The 19,239-nt window shown below is 41.5% G+C and overlaps 1 protein-coding gene across 1 annotated transcript in view; it reads left to right on the top strand.

Moving 5' to 3' along the window:
• RASA3 (RAS p21 protein activator 3) overlaps positions 1–19,239 on the top strand; it is a 134,921-nt gene that overhangs the window by 88,146 nt on the left and 27,536 nt on the right. The window contains exons 6-7 of the mRNA XM_032997091.2: positions 12,464–12,544; positions 15,302–15,374. Of these exons, the coding sequence (XP_032852982.2) occupies positions 12,464–12,544; positions 15,302–15,374 (154 nt within the window). The remainder of the gene's footprint in view (positions 1–12,463; positions 12,545–15,301; positions 15,375–19,239) is intronic.

Here is a 19,239-nt window from a genome sequence, read left to right as displayed (position 1 = left end):
TAAATCATTTAATGTTTGGGGTTGTTTCTTTGCTTGGTTGTTTTTTGTTGTTATTATTTTGTGTGTGTGGTTTTGGTTTTTGTTTTGTTTTGTTTCCTGAAACACTAGTTATAAGATGGTATGTCTATACGTTTTTTTTTTGAGGAGAAAGCATCAGGCAGTATCATTCCAGGTGGGTATTGTCCTCAATAACATCTTAAAAATTGTGGACAGTCTTAGGAGTCTGGCGCTTTACAGTTGCGGTGTTGCAGAGGCTGATGCTTTATTAAGAAGGCTTCACTGCTAATGGAGGGTTTTGTCTGCAGGACTGTGTTTCTTTGGTGTTGCTACAGAATGGCCCTAAAATATCCTTCCTGCAATTTTGGTATTATATTCAGTGTTACCCTCTAGGCACAGAACACTGTAGCATGTCTGCAGGAGAGATGGTCCCTTTCTCTTCTGAAAGTTGCAAGGGCGAGGCTATAGCAGGAGCTAAGGGCACCAACACTCATGACAGTATGCCCAGTGCTGATAAGAAGAGGGGACAGCAATGGATGAATGTGAGTGTTACACTAGCTCTGAAAAGCTGCATGTGTATTGCCTTACATGTGGGATGTTTCATAACCACCTCAGTGATGTTAGCATTATCAAGTGTCACAGTGAAGTAAGTGGCCTTGTAGGACCAGAGGAACGATTCAAAGTAGACAAGTTGCCATCCCATGATAGGTGTTTTTTAAATGAATGGTTTATGAATCCTATTTGTTCTCTCCTCTTACCAAATTAGAGACATTGAAGAGGATTTTTCAGTTAATTTAATCTGAAAATGTATTACAAAATGTGCTTTTTGATGCCTATGATGCTTGTGCTTCCCGGAGTGACTAGCTCTATCCGCATTTGTGTAAGAAGACTTGGGTAAATAAAACTTAACAAGCCTGATCTATATGTTGCTGTTTGGATAACTAAATAAGACTCTGTAGTTCTGCTTCCTGCCTTTCACCAACTTGGTATATCTGAATGATGATTTGGATTGAAAATTTCTGTACTTTGTTTATTAATAGAATGTAGTTTTTGAGGATATAATGCCTTGATTTTATTGTTAAGTACCTGATACTGTGTGATTTTTATTTTTTTTAGTTCCCCTGCTTGATTACTGCATTGTCTGTAATCACAGTGAGATACACTAACATCTTTTTAGATATGTAAGTCTAGACAGCATCAAATTATTAATATTATTTCTTGAAATCTAGTTGGAGAGCATTTTCATGTTAAGTGTGACAGAATTTGTATGACCTTAGCCCAGTTCTCTTATCAGATGAATTCAATGCATCAGCATTACTTTGGGGACTTGGTTGGCAACTTAACTGCCATCAGGTTTCAGTAGTGGTGATGAATCAGCTTAATTTAAATTCCTTAATGAAAGTATTGCATGTGTAGGAAAGATCACTGCTGCTCTTTAATAATAGGTGGTGTTAATCAAGATCCCAGATAGTCTGATTATTCACATAAATGTAATCAAATGTTGTTTTGAGTTGTTTCAAGTTGTGCTTTTAAAGCATCAGAAGTTCTGCTTACCTCAGGTGTGCCAAGGCATGCCTAATACAGACGGCTGTAGCCTCCATGTAGTGTTTCAAGGCACCTTTGATTGTTTTCTAGGTCCACAAATAATTACTACTTTTCTTTTTAAACTGTGAGCTATTTTCTTCATGTTTTGTTTGTTTCTTTGTTTTTAATCTAGAAAGGTGTATTTGCTACTATAATACATCTAATTAAATATATGATGTGAGAATCTATGTGAAAGAGTCTTCAAGGTTTTATTCAGCAGAGAAATCATTGTACTTGGACTGGGTAGGGATGAGAAGAAGCTGACTGGGTTTTCATCCCATCGGTGCCACAGCTCTCATTAAACCACCTCATTTCCTTGCCTTCCCTTCCAATGTGCACCCCATCACCTAAAAGTTCTTGAGATTTGATCCAGACTCTCAGCTGATGCATTCTCTCAGCTCAAGAGTTCTGTGTTATTGTGCCATGTGATTCAAGTGTGTTGTAGCGTTAGATTTAGATGCTTTCCTTCAACCCGCTGTACTTCATGCTCTCCCAGTTGTTAGTCTATCTTTTCAGGTCATTTAGCAGTGTGTCCAAATTTTTATTTCAAATACTACCATCTGTGGCCAACCTGGGGTAGTAGTTTGGCTTGGCTATACTCAGCACTTTGGAGGAAACCCTTACTCACCAGATATGCAGGAAACCCCGAGGTAAGTTAAGGACATGCTGCTTGAATACAGTTGAATACCTGCCCTCCCTGCGCCAGGGTGCTTTATTTCCTTCTCTCTATCAAGTTCTATAAAGCTTCTGGTTTTAGTCTCTTCCTCTTTTATCTTTTTTACATATTTCATAATCAGATACCTGCCAGTAGGCTCAAGAACTTTTTTGGGGGTGATTTCTTGGTGGTTTCTTGGTAACTTTTGCCCTGCCAAGTATCATATTCTGTCTTTGGGATGAAATTCAGTCATTCCAAAACTAGCTTCTTCATTTTGTCTTCGTTCTTGCCAGATGGTTATCAGTCCATCTAAGAGGTGTAGCTGCGTGTGGCCCTTGCTGGCTGGCAGAGGGGAAAAGTCGGGACATGCTCATGCAGCTTATTTTGTTCGCTTGTGTGCTGGTGCATGCATACAGTGACAAACAGGCTCTGTCTGAAAGGAGGGATTTTGCTGTGTGCACACCACTCGTTCCTGGGAGCAGGTTAAACTTGGATAGGCCTCAAGTCAAAGATGGCCATAGTTTGCTTTCCATAAACACTGTATATCCCATATGGCATACTCTGCGTATTCTTGCGATGAGTGTATGTTTCCAAGCAAAGAAAACAACATGGGAGATTTTTGTGTCACTGGCTGGCTTCATTACATAGCCGTAACAGCCTTTCAGTGTCTGACACCCATGCTGCCTTTTGGTCTTTGGTTGTCTTTCCTTCCTTATCTGCCCATACAGACAGTATCTCATTGCTTCCATTTAATATTGCCGTAGGCCACAGTCAGATCAGCTAAAGCTGTTGCCTAGGCTCTAATCGTTTGCTGCATATTGTAATTGTTGTCGTTTTGTTCTTCACTCCTCTTGCGTTCCTCCCCGTGCTGCTTTAGCACAAATGCTTCTGCAACTGCCTTGATATGTTGAGCCTCTCCTTGGCTTCATGCTGTACTCATCAAATTCAAATTTCTTCACTTTCCCTACAAGAGTTAGTATAGTACTCTCATTAAGCAAATTTATCCCTTCCTGATTGCACCTCCTCTTTTGTGTTGCTATTCTTTTATATTCTTTACGTACTTGTTGCTTTACTGCCACTTGTATTTGAGTTTTCTGTCTCTTCTGAAAATCAGCGTGTGCTAGAAATAACTTGTCCTTACTCACCCATTGTTCAGCTATCGGTCCCTGTCAGTAACTGGAGTTGCAAGTCTGAGACCAAGGCAGGAGGAAATGATGATGTCAGTGCCAGTGTCAGTCACTGAATGAGTCCAGTTCAAAACTTCAGCAAGCCTGTGTCTTTGTTCAAGGCCTCAGGCCTCTGTCACAGAAGTTAATCTGACCATTTTTTTATATTAACCTAACTAAAATCTGTACTGAAGTGGCTTTTAGGAAGCTTGCAACTCTTCTGTAATCGACTCAAACTTGGCTTAACTAGCAATGGATTAACTCCTTGTCCTGTGAGAACAGGATGGCTGACACCCACTTTTTAGTCTGTCCTCTTTATTTAGTACAGAGTACAGATGGTACTCTGTAAATGTGTGGTTTTTAAAAGTCTTTCTAGAGCTGATATTGGGAAGCAAATTGGATGTTTTGAACTGTAGCATGGAGGACAGCTCCCATATTAATAGAAAAAAGTCCATGTGGTTTTTAAACTGTTAAGAAATATTTAGATGTCTACTGACAAGAGAAAACTTTGCAGTGGATTTGAAGTGATAGTGGTTTTAGGGTTTGCGTGTGTATTGACAGTATTTTTTCCTTATATTTATTGAAACAGTTTTTTGCACTGTCTGTACTTTTACTGTAATATCTCTAATACTGGTTGGTTTATATTGGGGAAGCAGGGGTTGTGCTCATTAGCTTTCATTTGCTTTCCATATATTATTGTATGGCTTTGTATGAATATTTGTTCCTGTTTAGCTACAAAATATCTTCATTAAATACCTGGGAAAGAAGTTGTTGCTTCAACCCAAACATTAATAGTCAATTCCTCTTCCTTTGCTCTGTTGGAAGGAAATCACCATTAACAGCCTTGTGTTAACAGGAGTGGTGTGTGCATGACAGAAATGTTGCGCATAGAGAGCTTTCCAGTTAAGACCAAAAGCTGATCTGGGAGCTGCATGAGGCTGCAAAACCTGTTGCAGGTCAGCTAAGGAAGGAGCCTATGTTCAGGATAACATGAGTTTAAGAACATGTTTAAAGGTTTTGCTGGACTGCAACTATTCTGAACTCAACTGGGAATGGTGAAGAAGTGGAACTACTTATGTGGGGTTGCAGCTGTAATCTCAGAGCTTCAAGGTTTCTGTTGTGCTTTTGGTGTGGAGGCTTTGGAGGGTATTTTAAAGAGAAAAATCAAAATAGTTGCCTGCACAGCCTGTTCCTCTGATCTGCGTAAGTTCTATCCAGATTTCAGAAGCTGAAATGGGGGTGGTTTTGAGTGTATAATGTACCTTGTGTATAAATGTTTCAGAGCCAATGCATCAAAAGCTGTGCAGCCCTTATTTTAAGGGAATACACATTAAGTGAAATGCTGGTCCCATGTAAAGTTGTGTCATTTGCTTGAATGGGGCAGGATTTCATTTAGTGCCACAGATTTTTGTGGCAAAGTGAATTGTCATGTAAAGGGGGGAATAGTAGCTCCAGTTAAGCATTAATCCTTTTGGAGGTTAAAGGGCTGCAAGGGTTTTCTTGTTTGTAAGCCAGAACATGTTTGTTCACCAAAAAAAAACCCAAATCACCCCAAAAGGAGGAGAGTATAACCCAAAGAGGATAGGGTACTGCTGGAGTTCCTAAAGGAGAGTGATTGTCCTGGAGAGGCAGTAAAAGAGATGGAAGGATAGATTGGAGAGCAGCAGTATGACTGAGGATTGGATAAAGACTCTGGTTTCAGGTTTTCTGGAGAGATGAAAAAATGTAGTGGGGGAAATGGCTTGAAAAATCACGATGATAAAGCAGCCATTTATGTTTTGTTCAGTATGGCTGTATCTATTTAGGCATTGTTCTTTCCTTTCCGAGGTTCATTCTACTAGGCAAGGCCAGTGGTCATCAGACACTACACAGTGCTGTAACCTTTTGTGTCTGAGTGGGACATAAGATGAAAGTGAACCAGGGCACATCACTCTGGGCAATTCCCAGTATGTCAGAACTGCTATCAGAGGAAACGGGTCTTTTCCCAGTACAAAAAGCATGCAGGGGAGAAGCATAGTACAGAGTTTTGTTTTGGTACAAGTAGGTCACTTCCAAAAGGCAAGGAACAGGTACTTTCGAAATCTTCTTTTACTAGAGTTCACTCACTGGGAATGGGCATGATCCTTTAGCTTCAAATGTTTGTTCTGAGGACAAGGGTTTGACTCGATACACGGATGCAGTATTGCTAGCCTCCTTGTTCCCTGGGGACAGGGGCAAGGCAGGGTCAGAGTATGGATTGGTAAAGAAATTTTGAGGAGGTTGGGACATAACTACCTTAGTAGTTTCCATGATGGAGGGAGAGTGTAATTTAAAACCAGAATTGAGTGAATTGTGAAAATTTTTGCCGTATTCCGGAAGAAACAGGCCATTTGGTCAGCCTCTTGACAAAAGAGTTGTGTGTTTGTTAAATCCTGAATGAAGATCTGGTAGATTACTTTGTGGAAGTGAAGTGCAAGGTTTTTCTGAAGGTGCACTAACCCCACTTCAGATGCAGCATTTGGTCAGACCAAAACCCAGGATGCTGTCTCTGAATGTGTCCAGTAGGAGATGAAGAATTATGAGAGCAGTCGTACAGTGATACACTGTCCTGGCCTCCAGGAATTTATGATCCAGGGAATTTTTGAGCTAGACATAGCACCTTTGTGCTCAGTAGTGGTGGGTGCAGATATATTGAAGCAAAGCCTCTCTAAAAGACATGAATATGACTGGCTTAGCAGGGTCCTGGTCACATGCAGACCAAGGCAATAAGAAGGAGGCCTGGGAACAGTTCTTACCTGGAGTGGAAGGCAGAAGTCAGTTCACTGGTCTGAGAACAGCTATCATGTGCCAGCACAGATGTGAGGTTGGCCAGGGTACACAGGGGAGTCTATCATGCAGCATTACCTTCAAGTTCCTCTTAAGCTACTGGGAATGAGTGAGGAGCTCAGATGGTGATGCAAGGCTGCACTGAAAGAAAAGGGCATTCAAGAATGAACTAAATGTGGCAAGGAAAGGAGAAATACCGCTTCTTTACTGTCAGACTAGATGAAAAGACTGGGCCACTCTTATTATGAAGTCAAAGATTAATAGCCTATTCTGTGTGCCCTGAGAAGCCCATTCACAAAGGGAGGCTATTCAGAGGTGCTCGGTTAGCCCTGGGAGACAAGGTACTTGGGATAGTACATTTGTTACAAGATGACCTGATAATCAGTAGAAAAAAGGAAGGAAAAAAAAGAATATATATATATATATATACACACACATTCAGAGAGATTTAAGTAAGTCACATACCCAGCACTGGGGAACGTACCTTACCAAACAAGTTCTTAGCATAAGCCAAAGATGCCTTGTTTTGATGACACTTCTGACAAATCTGCCACAAAGTTTGCTTTTGAGTCAATACTTCTCTGTCTGGTCAGGCTTACCACACAAAGTACTGAGTGTTCAAGTAATAATTAGATCACCAGAGCAGGAAGGAGGAGGAAGTCTCTTGTCTTTGAAATGACGCAGGGAAGAACCTGAGTGCAACCAAAACATATGCATGTAAGATGGGACAAAGCCTCAAGATAAAGAAGTGAAAGAGGGATGGAGCAAGTGAAGGCTGGAAATAGAAGGTTAATAAGATACATCAGTAAGCTTGCCAAATGTTAAGATTGATCCTAGGAACCCAGTATGTATGTGAAAGCAATTAAAATACATGGATTATGTACAGCAATAGAAAGCAAGATGAGGGGGGGAGGAGGAAGTATTTATTTTCTGTTGAGGAATCACAGTGAGAGAACAGTCTGGTTTGAGAAAAGAGGATGGCAGTGGTGTGCTGTTCCCTGCCCTAGGTTGAAACTGGGGGAAGAACTGAGCCTGACGTGGTACACTGGAAGTGATTTAGTCTGGAAGAAAAGTAAATATGGATACAGGTTTTAAGAACAGCTATGTCCCTTCTGTTTTTTTTTCTCTGCGTCTGTTTTTGTGTTGGTTGTCCGTTCTGGCATACAAGGATGCCGATGACACATGTGAGTCCTGAACTCGTCAGAAAGCCTATAATTTTTACAAAGTTTTTGTGATTCCAAGGAAGGGGTGTGGAACGCCCACAGTTTTGGATCATCCTGATGTTGCTCGTCGGTGCTAAGCCTGGTTTTGAGTGTGATTGTGTAGGGGCTGTCTCGGAGACTACAGCCTACAGCTCTCTGTTGGCAACCCGCAGGCAGAGGGGATGGCTGTGCTGTCCGATGTGCACTGCTTAGTCTTTATTGAAAAATCTTTTTTCAAAACCTTCTCCCCCTGCCTCCTTCTCAACTTCTGTGATCAAGTAATTTAAAAGCAAGAGGGCATGCTTATGGTGTGCTTGGGTTTGAGGTTTTCTTTTACCCTCTGGGAGTTTTCCACAGCTTATTTACTCTTGTGAAGGTTTGGTCATGAACCACATTGAAAACTGAAATGTCTTGTTCCTTGAAACCTGTTCATTTCATAAACCACAAGCAAAATATAGTGAGGCAGCTGCATTGAGAGTTTTCCCATATGACCCAGCACTACCCTTCGCCCAGCCCAGTCAGGCTAGCTGTGAGGGATGGCTCGCCCTGACCCAGCTCAGCTCGAGGCAGCTAATGATCAGAAACTACCAGTTGGGCAGAAAAGAATCTAGCAGCCACCAGACATTTTTCCTCTGGGGCCTGATGAGTTGACTTGTAATTTTTGAATAATCTTGATTGCCTGGGTCTCTTTTTTTTTTTTTTTCTTCATTATCCTAGTACACACATGTTAAATTAATTCTCCAGATGATTAGAGCAAAGGCATTTAATTTTTACTGGCTTTATTCACTGCTTCCCAGTGTGTCCCCACCCCCAATTATACCTTTATTATACACTTCATATGTTTTTTCATCTAACCCAGATATGAACTGTCAGTCTTAATGTGATATCCATGTGGCGGAGTTGAGGCCACATTTTAGTGTGTCTTTTGAGTAGCTGTCATTTTCTTCCAGCTCTTTTCCTGATTGCCAATTAAAGACAGTATTCTGGTACCAAGTTGGGAAGGTAGGAATGTTAATTTACCTAGCAACTTTCCCATGACTGAAGAAAATGGCTGTAACGAAAGCAGCTCTCAGATTAGTTTCCTGCAGCTAATGAGGGTATACTAATGTGAGCTGACCAGACCAGGCCCTTATGGAATTTTTTTTCTCTCTCCCCACAATGCTCAGTAAGATATAAGAACCAGAATGAGCCCCCCTCCAGACTTAGCCTTCCTTCCTCAAAATCCTAAGTCTTCAGTCTTTTGACTTCTTTCTCCAACATCCTTAAACAATAGCCGCTTTTAAATTACCTGGAAGGCTTGGGATACAGTTTATGTCAGTGTCTGTTTCCTGTTTTCCCACATTTTGTTTCTTTCAAGGTTGTTTTTGCTTTTCTTATTCCAACTGCACACAAAGAAATGTCTTACTCTGAAGTCATCGTGACTGTGTGAGAACACGTGTGTGTATTGATTTTTTTTTTCTTTTGTTTTGTTTTGCTTTGTTTTCCCCAGAGAACATAAAAACTATCCTACTTTGTCAAATGCGCCTCTAGCCTAGCCTAGTACTGTTTCTGATATTTGCTGGTGAGTGATACTGCAAACACAGTGTGATTGCTGCAGTGTCACACTCTTCTCGATCAGCAGTCTGGGCTTTCTCAAGCTGGAGGAGGCATCTGGACCATTAAGCTTTAGTAGCTGCCTACAAACCTATACTCTGAGTTCGTGTAGTCCTGGTTTGAATCCATGTATTTTTTTGGCCTCCACAACATCCCATGGCAATAAGTTTTGCAATTTCATTATGCATTGTGTGGAAAAAGTACTTCCTTTTGTTTATTTTAAACCCGCCGTCTGGCAATTTCATTATGTGCCCTTTAATTCTTGTTCTGTGAGGAAATGTTCTTCACACCATTCATGATTTTGTAAGCTGTTCATGAATGGATAACTTCTGTTTTCCGAGCTGGAGAGTACAAACCTGAGAGAGCCACGAGCAATTAGAAGTTGTCCTGTTGTTGTTCTCCATCTGTTCTGTAGAGCATGCACAGTTCAAGATGCAAGTGCCCAGTAATTTATGTTGCTGTGTTCTCTCCAACCAGCTAATGGTACTGTTTGTCTTTTTAACCGCTGTCAATGTGATAGTGACAGAGGGCTATCCACAAAAAGTGTAAAAAATTCTTCTATGTGGCAATATTGGAATAGATCCTATCACTGTATATGTGTATAGCTAGGGTAGGCATTTTTTTTGTATGTGGATGTCACACTTCCCATCATTCAAATTCACCTGTGATTTTTATTGTGTAGTGTTTTATAAACTCTGCATGTTCTCAAGTGTAGATTGTGCTGTCTGGGCTCACTTTCTGTTGTCTGCATATTCTTGAAAGGACTGCTTTTATTAAAAGAGAAATCGTACTTTCTCTGAACATGCTTTATCTTTGTTTAAATTTCGCATAGTTCTTCCTCTATGGATGAGAGCTGGCTTGGAAGCCATTCATCAACAGTAGAAAATTGGCTGACTGCTATAAAGTCATTGAGTTATTATTTCATTTTAAGAAACTTACAGGCTACTGTAAGGAAGCAGGGGAACAGGTGGGGGGCTTTGACCCTGACACTTGGTGTACAATTGTTCTGTTCAAACAGGGATGTATTCAAGCCGTATCTGCTATCTTAGAAGAATTACCAACAGTCATCCTGTAGCTCACTGGCAAAGTATTTCTGCTATGAATATAATGAATATAGTCGTATTAGTGTAAAGACCACTAGAAACAGAAAGTGATCTGTCCTTTACTCATAAGAAAATCAAGCTTGACCTGCCTCTTTGTAAAGGCGTTCTGCTGGTACTTACAGGTTTTTCCTCCTGCCCTTCCAGCTACTCTGCCAGAAGGCTACAATGTGAAGTTCCCCAGAAGTGTTCTTTCTATTCACACCAGCAGTTTTTAAATGTAAGAAGTAGCACTTTCCTTGCAATTTTGAATACCTGTATTAATACACGTGCGAAAAAAGCCTATTCTACACCTTCTCTGTAAGGTAGGCTGGATGAATTTGGAGTAGGACTTGGTTGCTTGAAAACAGGCATCTGGTTTACTTGAGGCCTCCGAGAGGCATGGAGCTGTCAACTCCACGTGTTCTGTGGGTACCTCCTGCCTTTGTGGAGCAGCAGGAAGGAACTGGGGAAGAGACTTTTAAGTCATGTCAGATGGCACTACATGCTTGCATTTAGACAACCAAATCGCATATATGGCATGTTGCTTGATCTTGAGGGTTCCTGGAGCGCTTAGACCTTGCATTTCTGGCTGGTGCTGGGATACAATTTGTAGCTTGAATTTTGCCGTTTGCGTGGCAGCACTCTGCAGTATCAGATACCTGCTAAACTAGGCGTCTGGGCGGCTTCTGTGAAGTCTGTCTGTGTGAAAGGTAAACTTGCAGTCAAATAATAGAAGTCCAGAAATAAAATCAGCACGGTGCCTATGCAAGCCAAGTTTTTCCTAACTTTCTTTATGCTTTTGATCTTTGATTTCACTTGCGTATCCAGGATACAGAGCATAATTCTCTTTTGCATTAGTGAATCAGCAGTGAGGAGTTACCTCGATTAATAACTGGATGATTGTCCGTGCATATAGGGGCTGTGAAAATGAGAGGCTTGTGAGTGCGTTATTGGGTGCTGTCTGTATTAAGCCAGTTAATTAGCCTTTATTCTGTAGGATCTTGGGTGTGAGAATCCACCTGTGAATATAACATATCCCTTCAGCTGCCAGCTTGTGCCCCCTTAGTGTGATCTTTAATCTTCGTGTACTCCTAGGACTGTGTGAACCTATCTACGTAGTACCTCCTCTGGTACAAACCCAATTCCTATACTGATGCAGAGTATTAAGTTTTTTCCTCCCTTTATGTAGAGTAAGTAATAGGTCTGTAGTTAAACCATTAAATCGTCTGTTTCCAAATAACTTGCTTTGTATATAAAATTGAGGAGCACTATCTGTCACTGAATTTTTTTCTATTGAATTTTTTTTTTCTATCAAAGTTGCTGTCACTGAAAGTAGTAAATGGATATTACTTTTCTTGCTGATTTTATAGCATCCAGAAGTTTTCAAGGTATTTCACTCACTCTACAAAATAGTACTGTCCACCTGCCCAAAGAGCTTCAGAGTTTGTCTTCACTAAAATTTTCCAGTTATAATTGTGTAAATACATCAGCCCAACAGGTTTACCTATTGGAAGCAGAACTTGTTTCAGGAGGGAGAATCCTGGGAACTGGCTTGTCTGCCTTTGTTTCTAGTTGGTGCTGCATTCCTCAGTAGGTTTTAACTTGAGAAATATTAAACATTTTTTTCACTGTTTTTGGAGTTTTGTTGGGTTTTTTTCTTTTTTTTTTTTCCAGAGATGTTGAAATGAGAGTGTGGAAGTGCAGATTTCTCACCGTGGCTTGCAGCAAAAGCCAATTTGTTCCATTTTGTCCCTCCAGTGTCTCTTTGACTTCTTCAGTGCAGAGCTGATGAATGTGGTTTTTCAGTTTTGATATTTAAAAGTTTTATGGGGGAAGATGGCTGTGTCATACTGTCTCCTGATCTGCACTTAACTCACCTGTACAATGCCAAATTTTGTCAAAAGCACTGAGGCCTTCATGAATGTGATTCTGAGAAATTACTTGACTACTGCTGGGATCTGTCTATGTAGGGTTTTTTATCTTTTGTTACAGAAGTAAATTCTGAATCCTGGTTTGGTTTTTTGGGTGTTTTTTTTTTTGGTGAATAAGTTGCCACAGAATTTTAAAGTGCTGACAGCTCCCATCTTGACAACAGACTCTTATTTCATGAACCTTAAGCTGTTGTACTTGCATAATAAGAATCCTTTGTGTTAAGGTTTCTCTGTAATTTGACAGTAATTTTGACCCTGTTAAAGTTAGTATTTAAGACCAAAATGTGTTTTCAAATTCAGTTATAAATTAAAAGCTTGTGCTAAGTGACATTTCAGTTCCCTGGTGTAAAGTATTAGGAAAAGAGAACAGGATGAAAATGCATTGCTTTTATTTTCACTCCAGTATCTTCCCATTTCGTTGATTTGTTTGCATTTTCTTCTTTTCTAGAGTCTTAGAGTGCCAAGGGCTGCCCATTGTGAATGGACAGTGTGATCCCTATGCCACTGTTACCTTAGCAGGACCTTCCAGGCAAGTATTGCACTTACAAGAGCTTCCATTTTATAAGGACGGTTTCTGTTTCCTTTGTTTATTAGAAATCTGCATTCTCAGATGGACAGATGGGAGTATTTAGACACCACTAGAATATGTTAAGTGTTGGTGTGTGCATGTATGAACTACTGAATTATACTAGAGTAAATAATTTGAGGCTTGTTTCAGTTTTGATTTATGTAAAGGTCTGAATAATCCCTGAATAATTTGAATATCCTGGAGTATGTAATTTGTGGTTAGACTTAATTTGTGCATCTTCTCACCTCACAGTTGGAGGCCAGGTTTTGAGCAAATTTATTGCCTAATTTTGGGCAGGGGCAGAAGAGAAAGCTGCATACATCAACATCTTGCAGAGTATGCACCTTTGGATGTGAATAGTTAGAGCCTTTTCACTTTCAAGTTGTGGCAAATTAATGTGTATGTTGAAAGCCTTAGGTGGCTCAGTCCTGTAATTTGATATATGTGGACATAATAACATGGATAAAATTTGGAATGAGGTTTTAGTAATGAGATTCTGCATAATACTCTTTAGATTAAATTTGGGATGAATTTTTCTTGTTCTGTTACAAAAATTTCCCATGCAGTTGGATGTCGCTGTTTTGTTTCTGCTTACCTAGAGTCATCTTTATGTCTCTGCCATGTTAGAAACAAAACAGCTCTGCTGTGACCTCCAAGAATCAGATTTGGTATCATGGGTTATTCATAATGTTTTACAACAATTTATTGAAAATACTGTAAGATGCATCCGTGAGAGATACTTACCTTGCATGTAGAGGAGTCTTTGAGAATAGTCTGTATTCTTCATCTTTACCTAGGTGTGTTATGCCTTATCTCCATTAATGAGCTATGCATTTGAGTTGTACTCTTTGAAGTTTTAAAGCTTGTGACTTGTTTCAGATGGTACTGGGTGGCTGCTACTGAAACTATAAGGAGGGCTATTTGTTTTTTGGGGTTTTTTTGGGGGGGCTAATCCTTATATCCTTGAATGTCCAAACTTACCTTCATCTACTTCTCTCTGTCCCTGAGTCCAGATAAAGTATAACAACGGGTAACATATTTCCCTTCAGAATAAGGAGCATAGCCTCATCCTATTCCTGTCTATTTTTCTGGTGGGGGGAGAAGGCTTGCCTCCTATCTCTGGCAAACAGCACGCAGCTTATTCCCATCCACTGCTTTGTAATTGCCCAATAAATGTGCATGCCTTAATCGCCTTCCGTTCTGTGTCCTGCTTCCCAGTCCCCTCCCAGATGGGTTTATCCCTAAAGAGGTTGATTGGCAAGTGTGAGACGGGATAGGCAATCTGCCCTACGGCCTGAGGCAATTAGTCTCTCTTATCTCTCAGCTCCTCCTAGGAATAGTGGGATATTCTTAATCTGTACATCGTTCTCCTCTCTGGATTTTTTAATGCTTCTCCTTTTAGAGTAGGAAATCCGCTTTATTTTGCGGCATTTATGAAATGCCAACCATAAGAATTTCAACAAATGTGCTGCTGTTTATTGTGTGATTTGTACTTAAGAGCCATCAGACTTCCTGACCAAAACTGTTCCTATGCCTGTGTGGGAAAACATTGTATACTGGTGGACTGGCCCATTCAAGTCACGCAGGAAGCCTGTAGCAGCACTGGGAGTTAGACCCAGCTTTACTTGACCTCTATTAGAAGAATACCTAGAGTTGTCCGGTTAATACAGGCAGTTACGAGCTATTTAAGCACCTTTGCTGCATGAGAAATGAGGGATAGATTCTGGGATGAAACGATTAGTAGGTCAGTTTTCCACATGGCTGATGCGCCTCTCCGTCTGTGTCTGTTTTATCTGTGCCTGCAGAGCTGTAGGGGAAGATTGGTGACACAGGACAACACAGAGCTTTTCACTTGTAGGTAACGAGAACAAATCAAGCACAGGTTCATAACTTTTGTCAGTCATCAAGCAGCTGTTGGCTGGCCTGTGAGAAATGCGTTGGCTGGCTCTAGCCCGGTACCGAGCAGTTGGATGTCTGTGTTCTAAAAGGCAGGCGCAGGCGGATGAATGGGCAGCGCTGAACCTGGTCAGGCCTGTTGCCCAGCGAGTGGTTTGAAGGAGGCCTGCCATGTCTTGTTCCTTCAGAACAGCCGAAATTAAAAGAATTCTGCTCAGCGCTGCTCATAATAATCCAGCAACGTATCATTAACTAAGTGCTGTTGGGGCTGCAGGGAAAAGGGTGGTAATATAGCAATAAAAATACTCTTACTGAGGAAATCATTCTGGTTTTCTTCATTATTTAACACCACTGAAAAGCATTCATTGATTCCTCAGGCCAGGATTATAAAATAAAACCCACAGAAATAGCTATGTCACTCTTCCTGTCTCCTGTGCTTTTAGGGTATGAGGAGGTTTTGAGTCATGTCACGACGGAGACCGTCCCCCCAAATGTTGTTCCTCAGAGCCCCATTCTTGCCAGTTGCTTTGTACATACATAAGATGCTGCTGGATCGAGCGAGTGACAGAATCAGGGTTCAGGGACTTGTGTTTAGGAGAGGATAACTGTGATTACTGCCACTTTAGAGAAATAGACATGCAATGAATCCCTCTCTTAGATGTCTGCAAGTGTGTACACCTTGCTGTGCTGGAGCCGCATGGCATCCAGCTTTATCAGATAAATCAAGTGGATGACTATTTGTTCCTCAGTGGCTCTGTTATAGGATCACTCTTCCACTAATGTTGTTTCTTACCCTTTTTGTTTTTTCTTTCCTTAATTCAGATCAGAAGCCAAAAAGACTAAAGTTAAAAAGAAGACCAACAATCCACATTTCGATGAAGTGTTTTATTTTGAGGTTGGTATTTCAAAGGAACGGGTGATAAGCTGAAATACTATACTGTAGATGGTTGGCACGGCATCCTGCTCCATGTTGTGCCAGCTGTCTTCTTTGAAGGCTGTTTCAAAGCGTGGTGCAGGGGAAAGAAGTACCCAGGATCAGACTAGCCATCTGCTGAGGGAGCAGTATATTGCTTCAGCTCAGATGCTCTGTAGGAAAAGCTTCAAGGTGGGCACTCCTGAGCAGCAGGCTTCACACACTATTGCGACTTACCCCAGAAGAGTTTTGAAAAGGGACAGTTAAAAATGAGATTAAAAAAAAAAAAAATTTTTTTTTCTTTTTAGCCTGTGTTTTTATAGCTGCTCCGCCCTGTCTTTCCTAGTCAATGAGACGAAGGTTATCGCCTAGGAATACTGAAAACTGTAGAGGAAAAATACACTTAAACTGCATGTTCTGGCTGTCTACCAGTCTGCTGCAATACCAGTGCCTTTCCTCCAAGTGGGTGAAACCTCTACAGCTTTATTTAACACAGAGCATTTTCAACAAGTCCAGTTAAGACAAAGTATAACTTTTATGAAAATGCCCATTTTGGTTCTTTCTGGCAAGAGTAGCTGTAATTGTGGTGTGTCCATACATATATGTGCCTGTGTTTATTATTTGGATACCTCTTGAAAATTTCATTCTGTCTTCTAAAGTATAGGTATCTTTCTCCTTTCTTTTTCTCTTGGACATCTTGGTCCTGGTCTACACTTAACTGATCTATTTCAGTAGACACCTCAAGAACGTATCTGGCATAACAAAGTTGATGAAAAAACAGAGTAGTACACTTTAGTCGGCATATCATTGAAAAGCCCTTTCTGCCCATACAGCTTGCATCATTCAGGTCACATTTGCATTAGAAATTGTTCCTGGCATAAGGATGACACCTAGGGGTGTGGTTTCTCTAAACTGTTCAGGGGCAGAGGCAGCCACATCAGGAAGAGAGACCTGGGGAGAGAAGAGCTCGACAAGTGCTGTTGCACTGTGCAGGTCTGACGTGCACTTACCGTCCTTGGAAGTGCCAGTGGGGGGCTTGTTGGTGTCTTTCCCCTCCTACAAAGCACCATCTTTGCCTAGAAGCTGACAGTTCTGCTGACTAATCTGAAGTCTGTCATACCGGCAGAAGTGTGTTCTTGTTGATGTAATGGATTTGGATTTGAGGAACAAATACAGCAAGTTCTTCACTGGCAGGAGCCCAAAGGGGTAGAAGCCTTGAGGGCTGGCCAGGATAGCTGTCTAATGTAATCTTTCCTTTGCTAACCCAGAATGTCTCTTCCTAGGATGTAACTTCCCTGCAAACTTAACTTTAGCTAGCAGTGAGCCTTTGTGCCAGCTTGCCTGACTCCGTGAGACTCCGTGGAGGCACGGCATGGGCATGGTTGGTGGGGGAGAGAGCCCGTGGTACTCAGCGCTGAAATTGCCCTGAGGTGTCTGTGTGTTTACTCAGGTCTGCCCAGGATGTCAGCCCTTCACCTGGCCCAGAGCTGCGGCCTTTGGCAGTGACACAGGAGTGATGTTATATGTAAATAAACTAAAATGGGCTTCCTTGTTCTTATCTTAGGCAGTTCTGGAGGAGTTCTTCAGCGAGAGCTATTTAGTCTGAATTCCTGGATTACATTCTCATTAAACCACAAAACTTCACCTGTCTGATTCCTCCTGTGCACTGCAGAAAGTGAGCATTTGGTATTTAAGCGCTGACCTTGGCAGGTGGTGCCATATTGGGAGAGGAAGGAGTGAAACCAAAAGCATCTTCCCGCTGGAGTTGTGGAGGGGGCTGGAGGTTTGCTTAGCTTGCCTTTCTGCCGAGAGCTGGGCTGCGTGCAAATATCAGCAGAAGCAAAACCTGAACTCAGGCCCATGCCCCAGTCGTTCTGCAACTCAGGGCAAAATGTTTTCTGTGTGGGTAAGAGCAGAGCTTGGGAAAGGTCTGAATCAGCCAGAATTCTGAAACATAAACATACCTTTAGTGCAGACAGAGCCATCATCAATTTATGTCATTTTGAGAGTAGTTAGTACATGTCAGGCTAAATGTCTCCAAGGAACAAGGTTCAGTAGAACTTCGGTGACTGGGAAATACATTCACTGATGAGACACGGGCAGACCTGTGGCTGGTGCATGCTAACAGAGTGCTCTGATTCCTGTGGAGCTGCACGGATTCATGCTGCTGACAGCAGTGTCACTGCTTCCAAACAGCTTCATCAGCTTTCCTGCGGCCTGCTAGCACAGTGATTGGCCATGCCTCCAAGGAAGAAGCTGATCTGGAAAAAGCAGTAAAAGGGTGCTTTCCTTTCTACAACTAAAAAGCAGCGCAGATTTAATTGTCTAAATGAAAAATAGCTTGTCAGTGGTTTGGGAAATCGAAGGGCTTATTTAAGGGGTGCTATGAGTGAAACTTGCACCTGAGGATTAGGAGCCATTTTCACCACTGCTCCAGCTGCAGCATGGTATGGGGGGGGTCAGAGTTCTATATGCAGCTACAGGAAAATGGCCCTCTTAGAGGAACTGAGGAAGGTAGTGCTGGGGACCTGTTTGCAGATCTGTGTGTGCAGAAAAAAAGTGAGCAGCTGATAAATGGCTTGCCAGCTTTGCCTAAAGAAAGGGACCGGCACAGCAGAGTTGCGCTCCCTTTTTTGTAAAATGGTACGTGGCAGCTAGTGCAGTACTGTGGACTGGGAGTACCCTCATCTCCAATTCCATCCTTGGAACGGATGGACTTCATACAGCTATCTTTTTAGGAATCCCACTCTTAAACTGTATTAATCTGCACACTAAGCAGTCATACAGGTGAACAGAGAAACCTTGTACATGCAGACTCCAGCAAAACTTCTCAGAAAAGTGTTTACTTAAAAGGGACGTGCCATAAGTTGCACCTGTGCTGTAACTTATTTTAACAACTCGTGTTACAGATAAAAGACTTAAACGGTCTCTTCCTTATTAAAAATTGCACCATTAGCTTCACATATCATTTGCAGTTATGTAGGTTAATTTCTTGAAGCCACAGTGAAGACAGTCGCAAGAGTAGCGTGAGAAAATTTGTGCTGAGCTGCTGAACTTGTAGGCTGTATTTAAATCCTCTGGGCTCTGGGGCTTACAGGTGCATTTGAATCAATTAATCCAGAGGGTTTGGTCTCTAGTGCTGCCAGTACCTTTTAGTTTTTATGTATCACCCTGAAAATGGTGCCTGCCTCGCACGTACGCACACACAGAAGGCTCTGTCGGGTGTCCCGTGCTGAAGATTCTTTTCTGATTCCTCTCCACTTGTGCAGGAATATCTTTGCATCCCTTGTCTGTACCATCTGTATCTGCTGTACAATATAAAACCAAGAAGTCCAGCTTACAGTAAAAGCTGTTTTTTGTGAGTGGGAAGTATTAAGCCACAAGCGTACTTAAACCTACAACAAAGTTTAGCTTCTGTGTGCCACCAAGAGCTGAACCCACACATCATACGCACTTGCATTTGATCAGTTCCTGATGTGGTTTCAGCTGGGTGGGGTAGCCTTTTTCTCTAGTTTCTGACACACTATACAAAAATACAGCCATCAAAGTCTTTTTATAATCATGCTAGAAAACAAATTTTAAGAAATGTTTGTACAAAACCTTTTTTGCTAATGCTCTACGCTTACAGCTGTCTTCCCGTTATCTTCTGCCTGTGCTTTGTTGTTTATCAGTCTTGCAAATACGGTTGGTAAACTGTGCACCTGATTTTATATTCTGATATGCATAACACAGGCTAGCATCTCTTGGACAATTGATCTGCTTGGTATTTTTTGTATGGGCATGATAAATTGACTTCTACGCTATCAGGACAGGTAGAACTTCCCAATTTTAATTGGGTCCACTGTAA

The sequence above is a fragment of the Tyto alba genome, unplaced genomic scaffold (genome assembly GCF_018691265.1).
Source record: "Tyto alba isolate M040663 unplaced genomic scaffold, T.alba_DEE_v4.0 Super-Scaffold_45, whole genome shotgun sequence".
NCBI classification, from domain to species: domain Eukaryota; kingdom Metazoa; phylum Chordata; class Aves; order Strigiformes; family Tytonidae; genus Tyto; species Tyto alba.
This window is presented reverse-complemented; position numbering and strand designations above follow the sequence as displayed.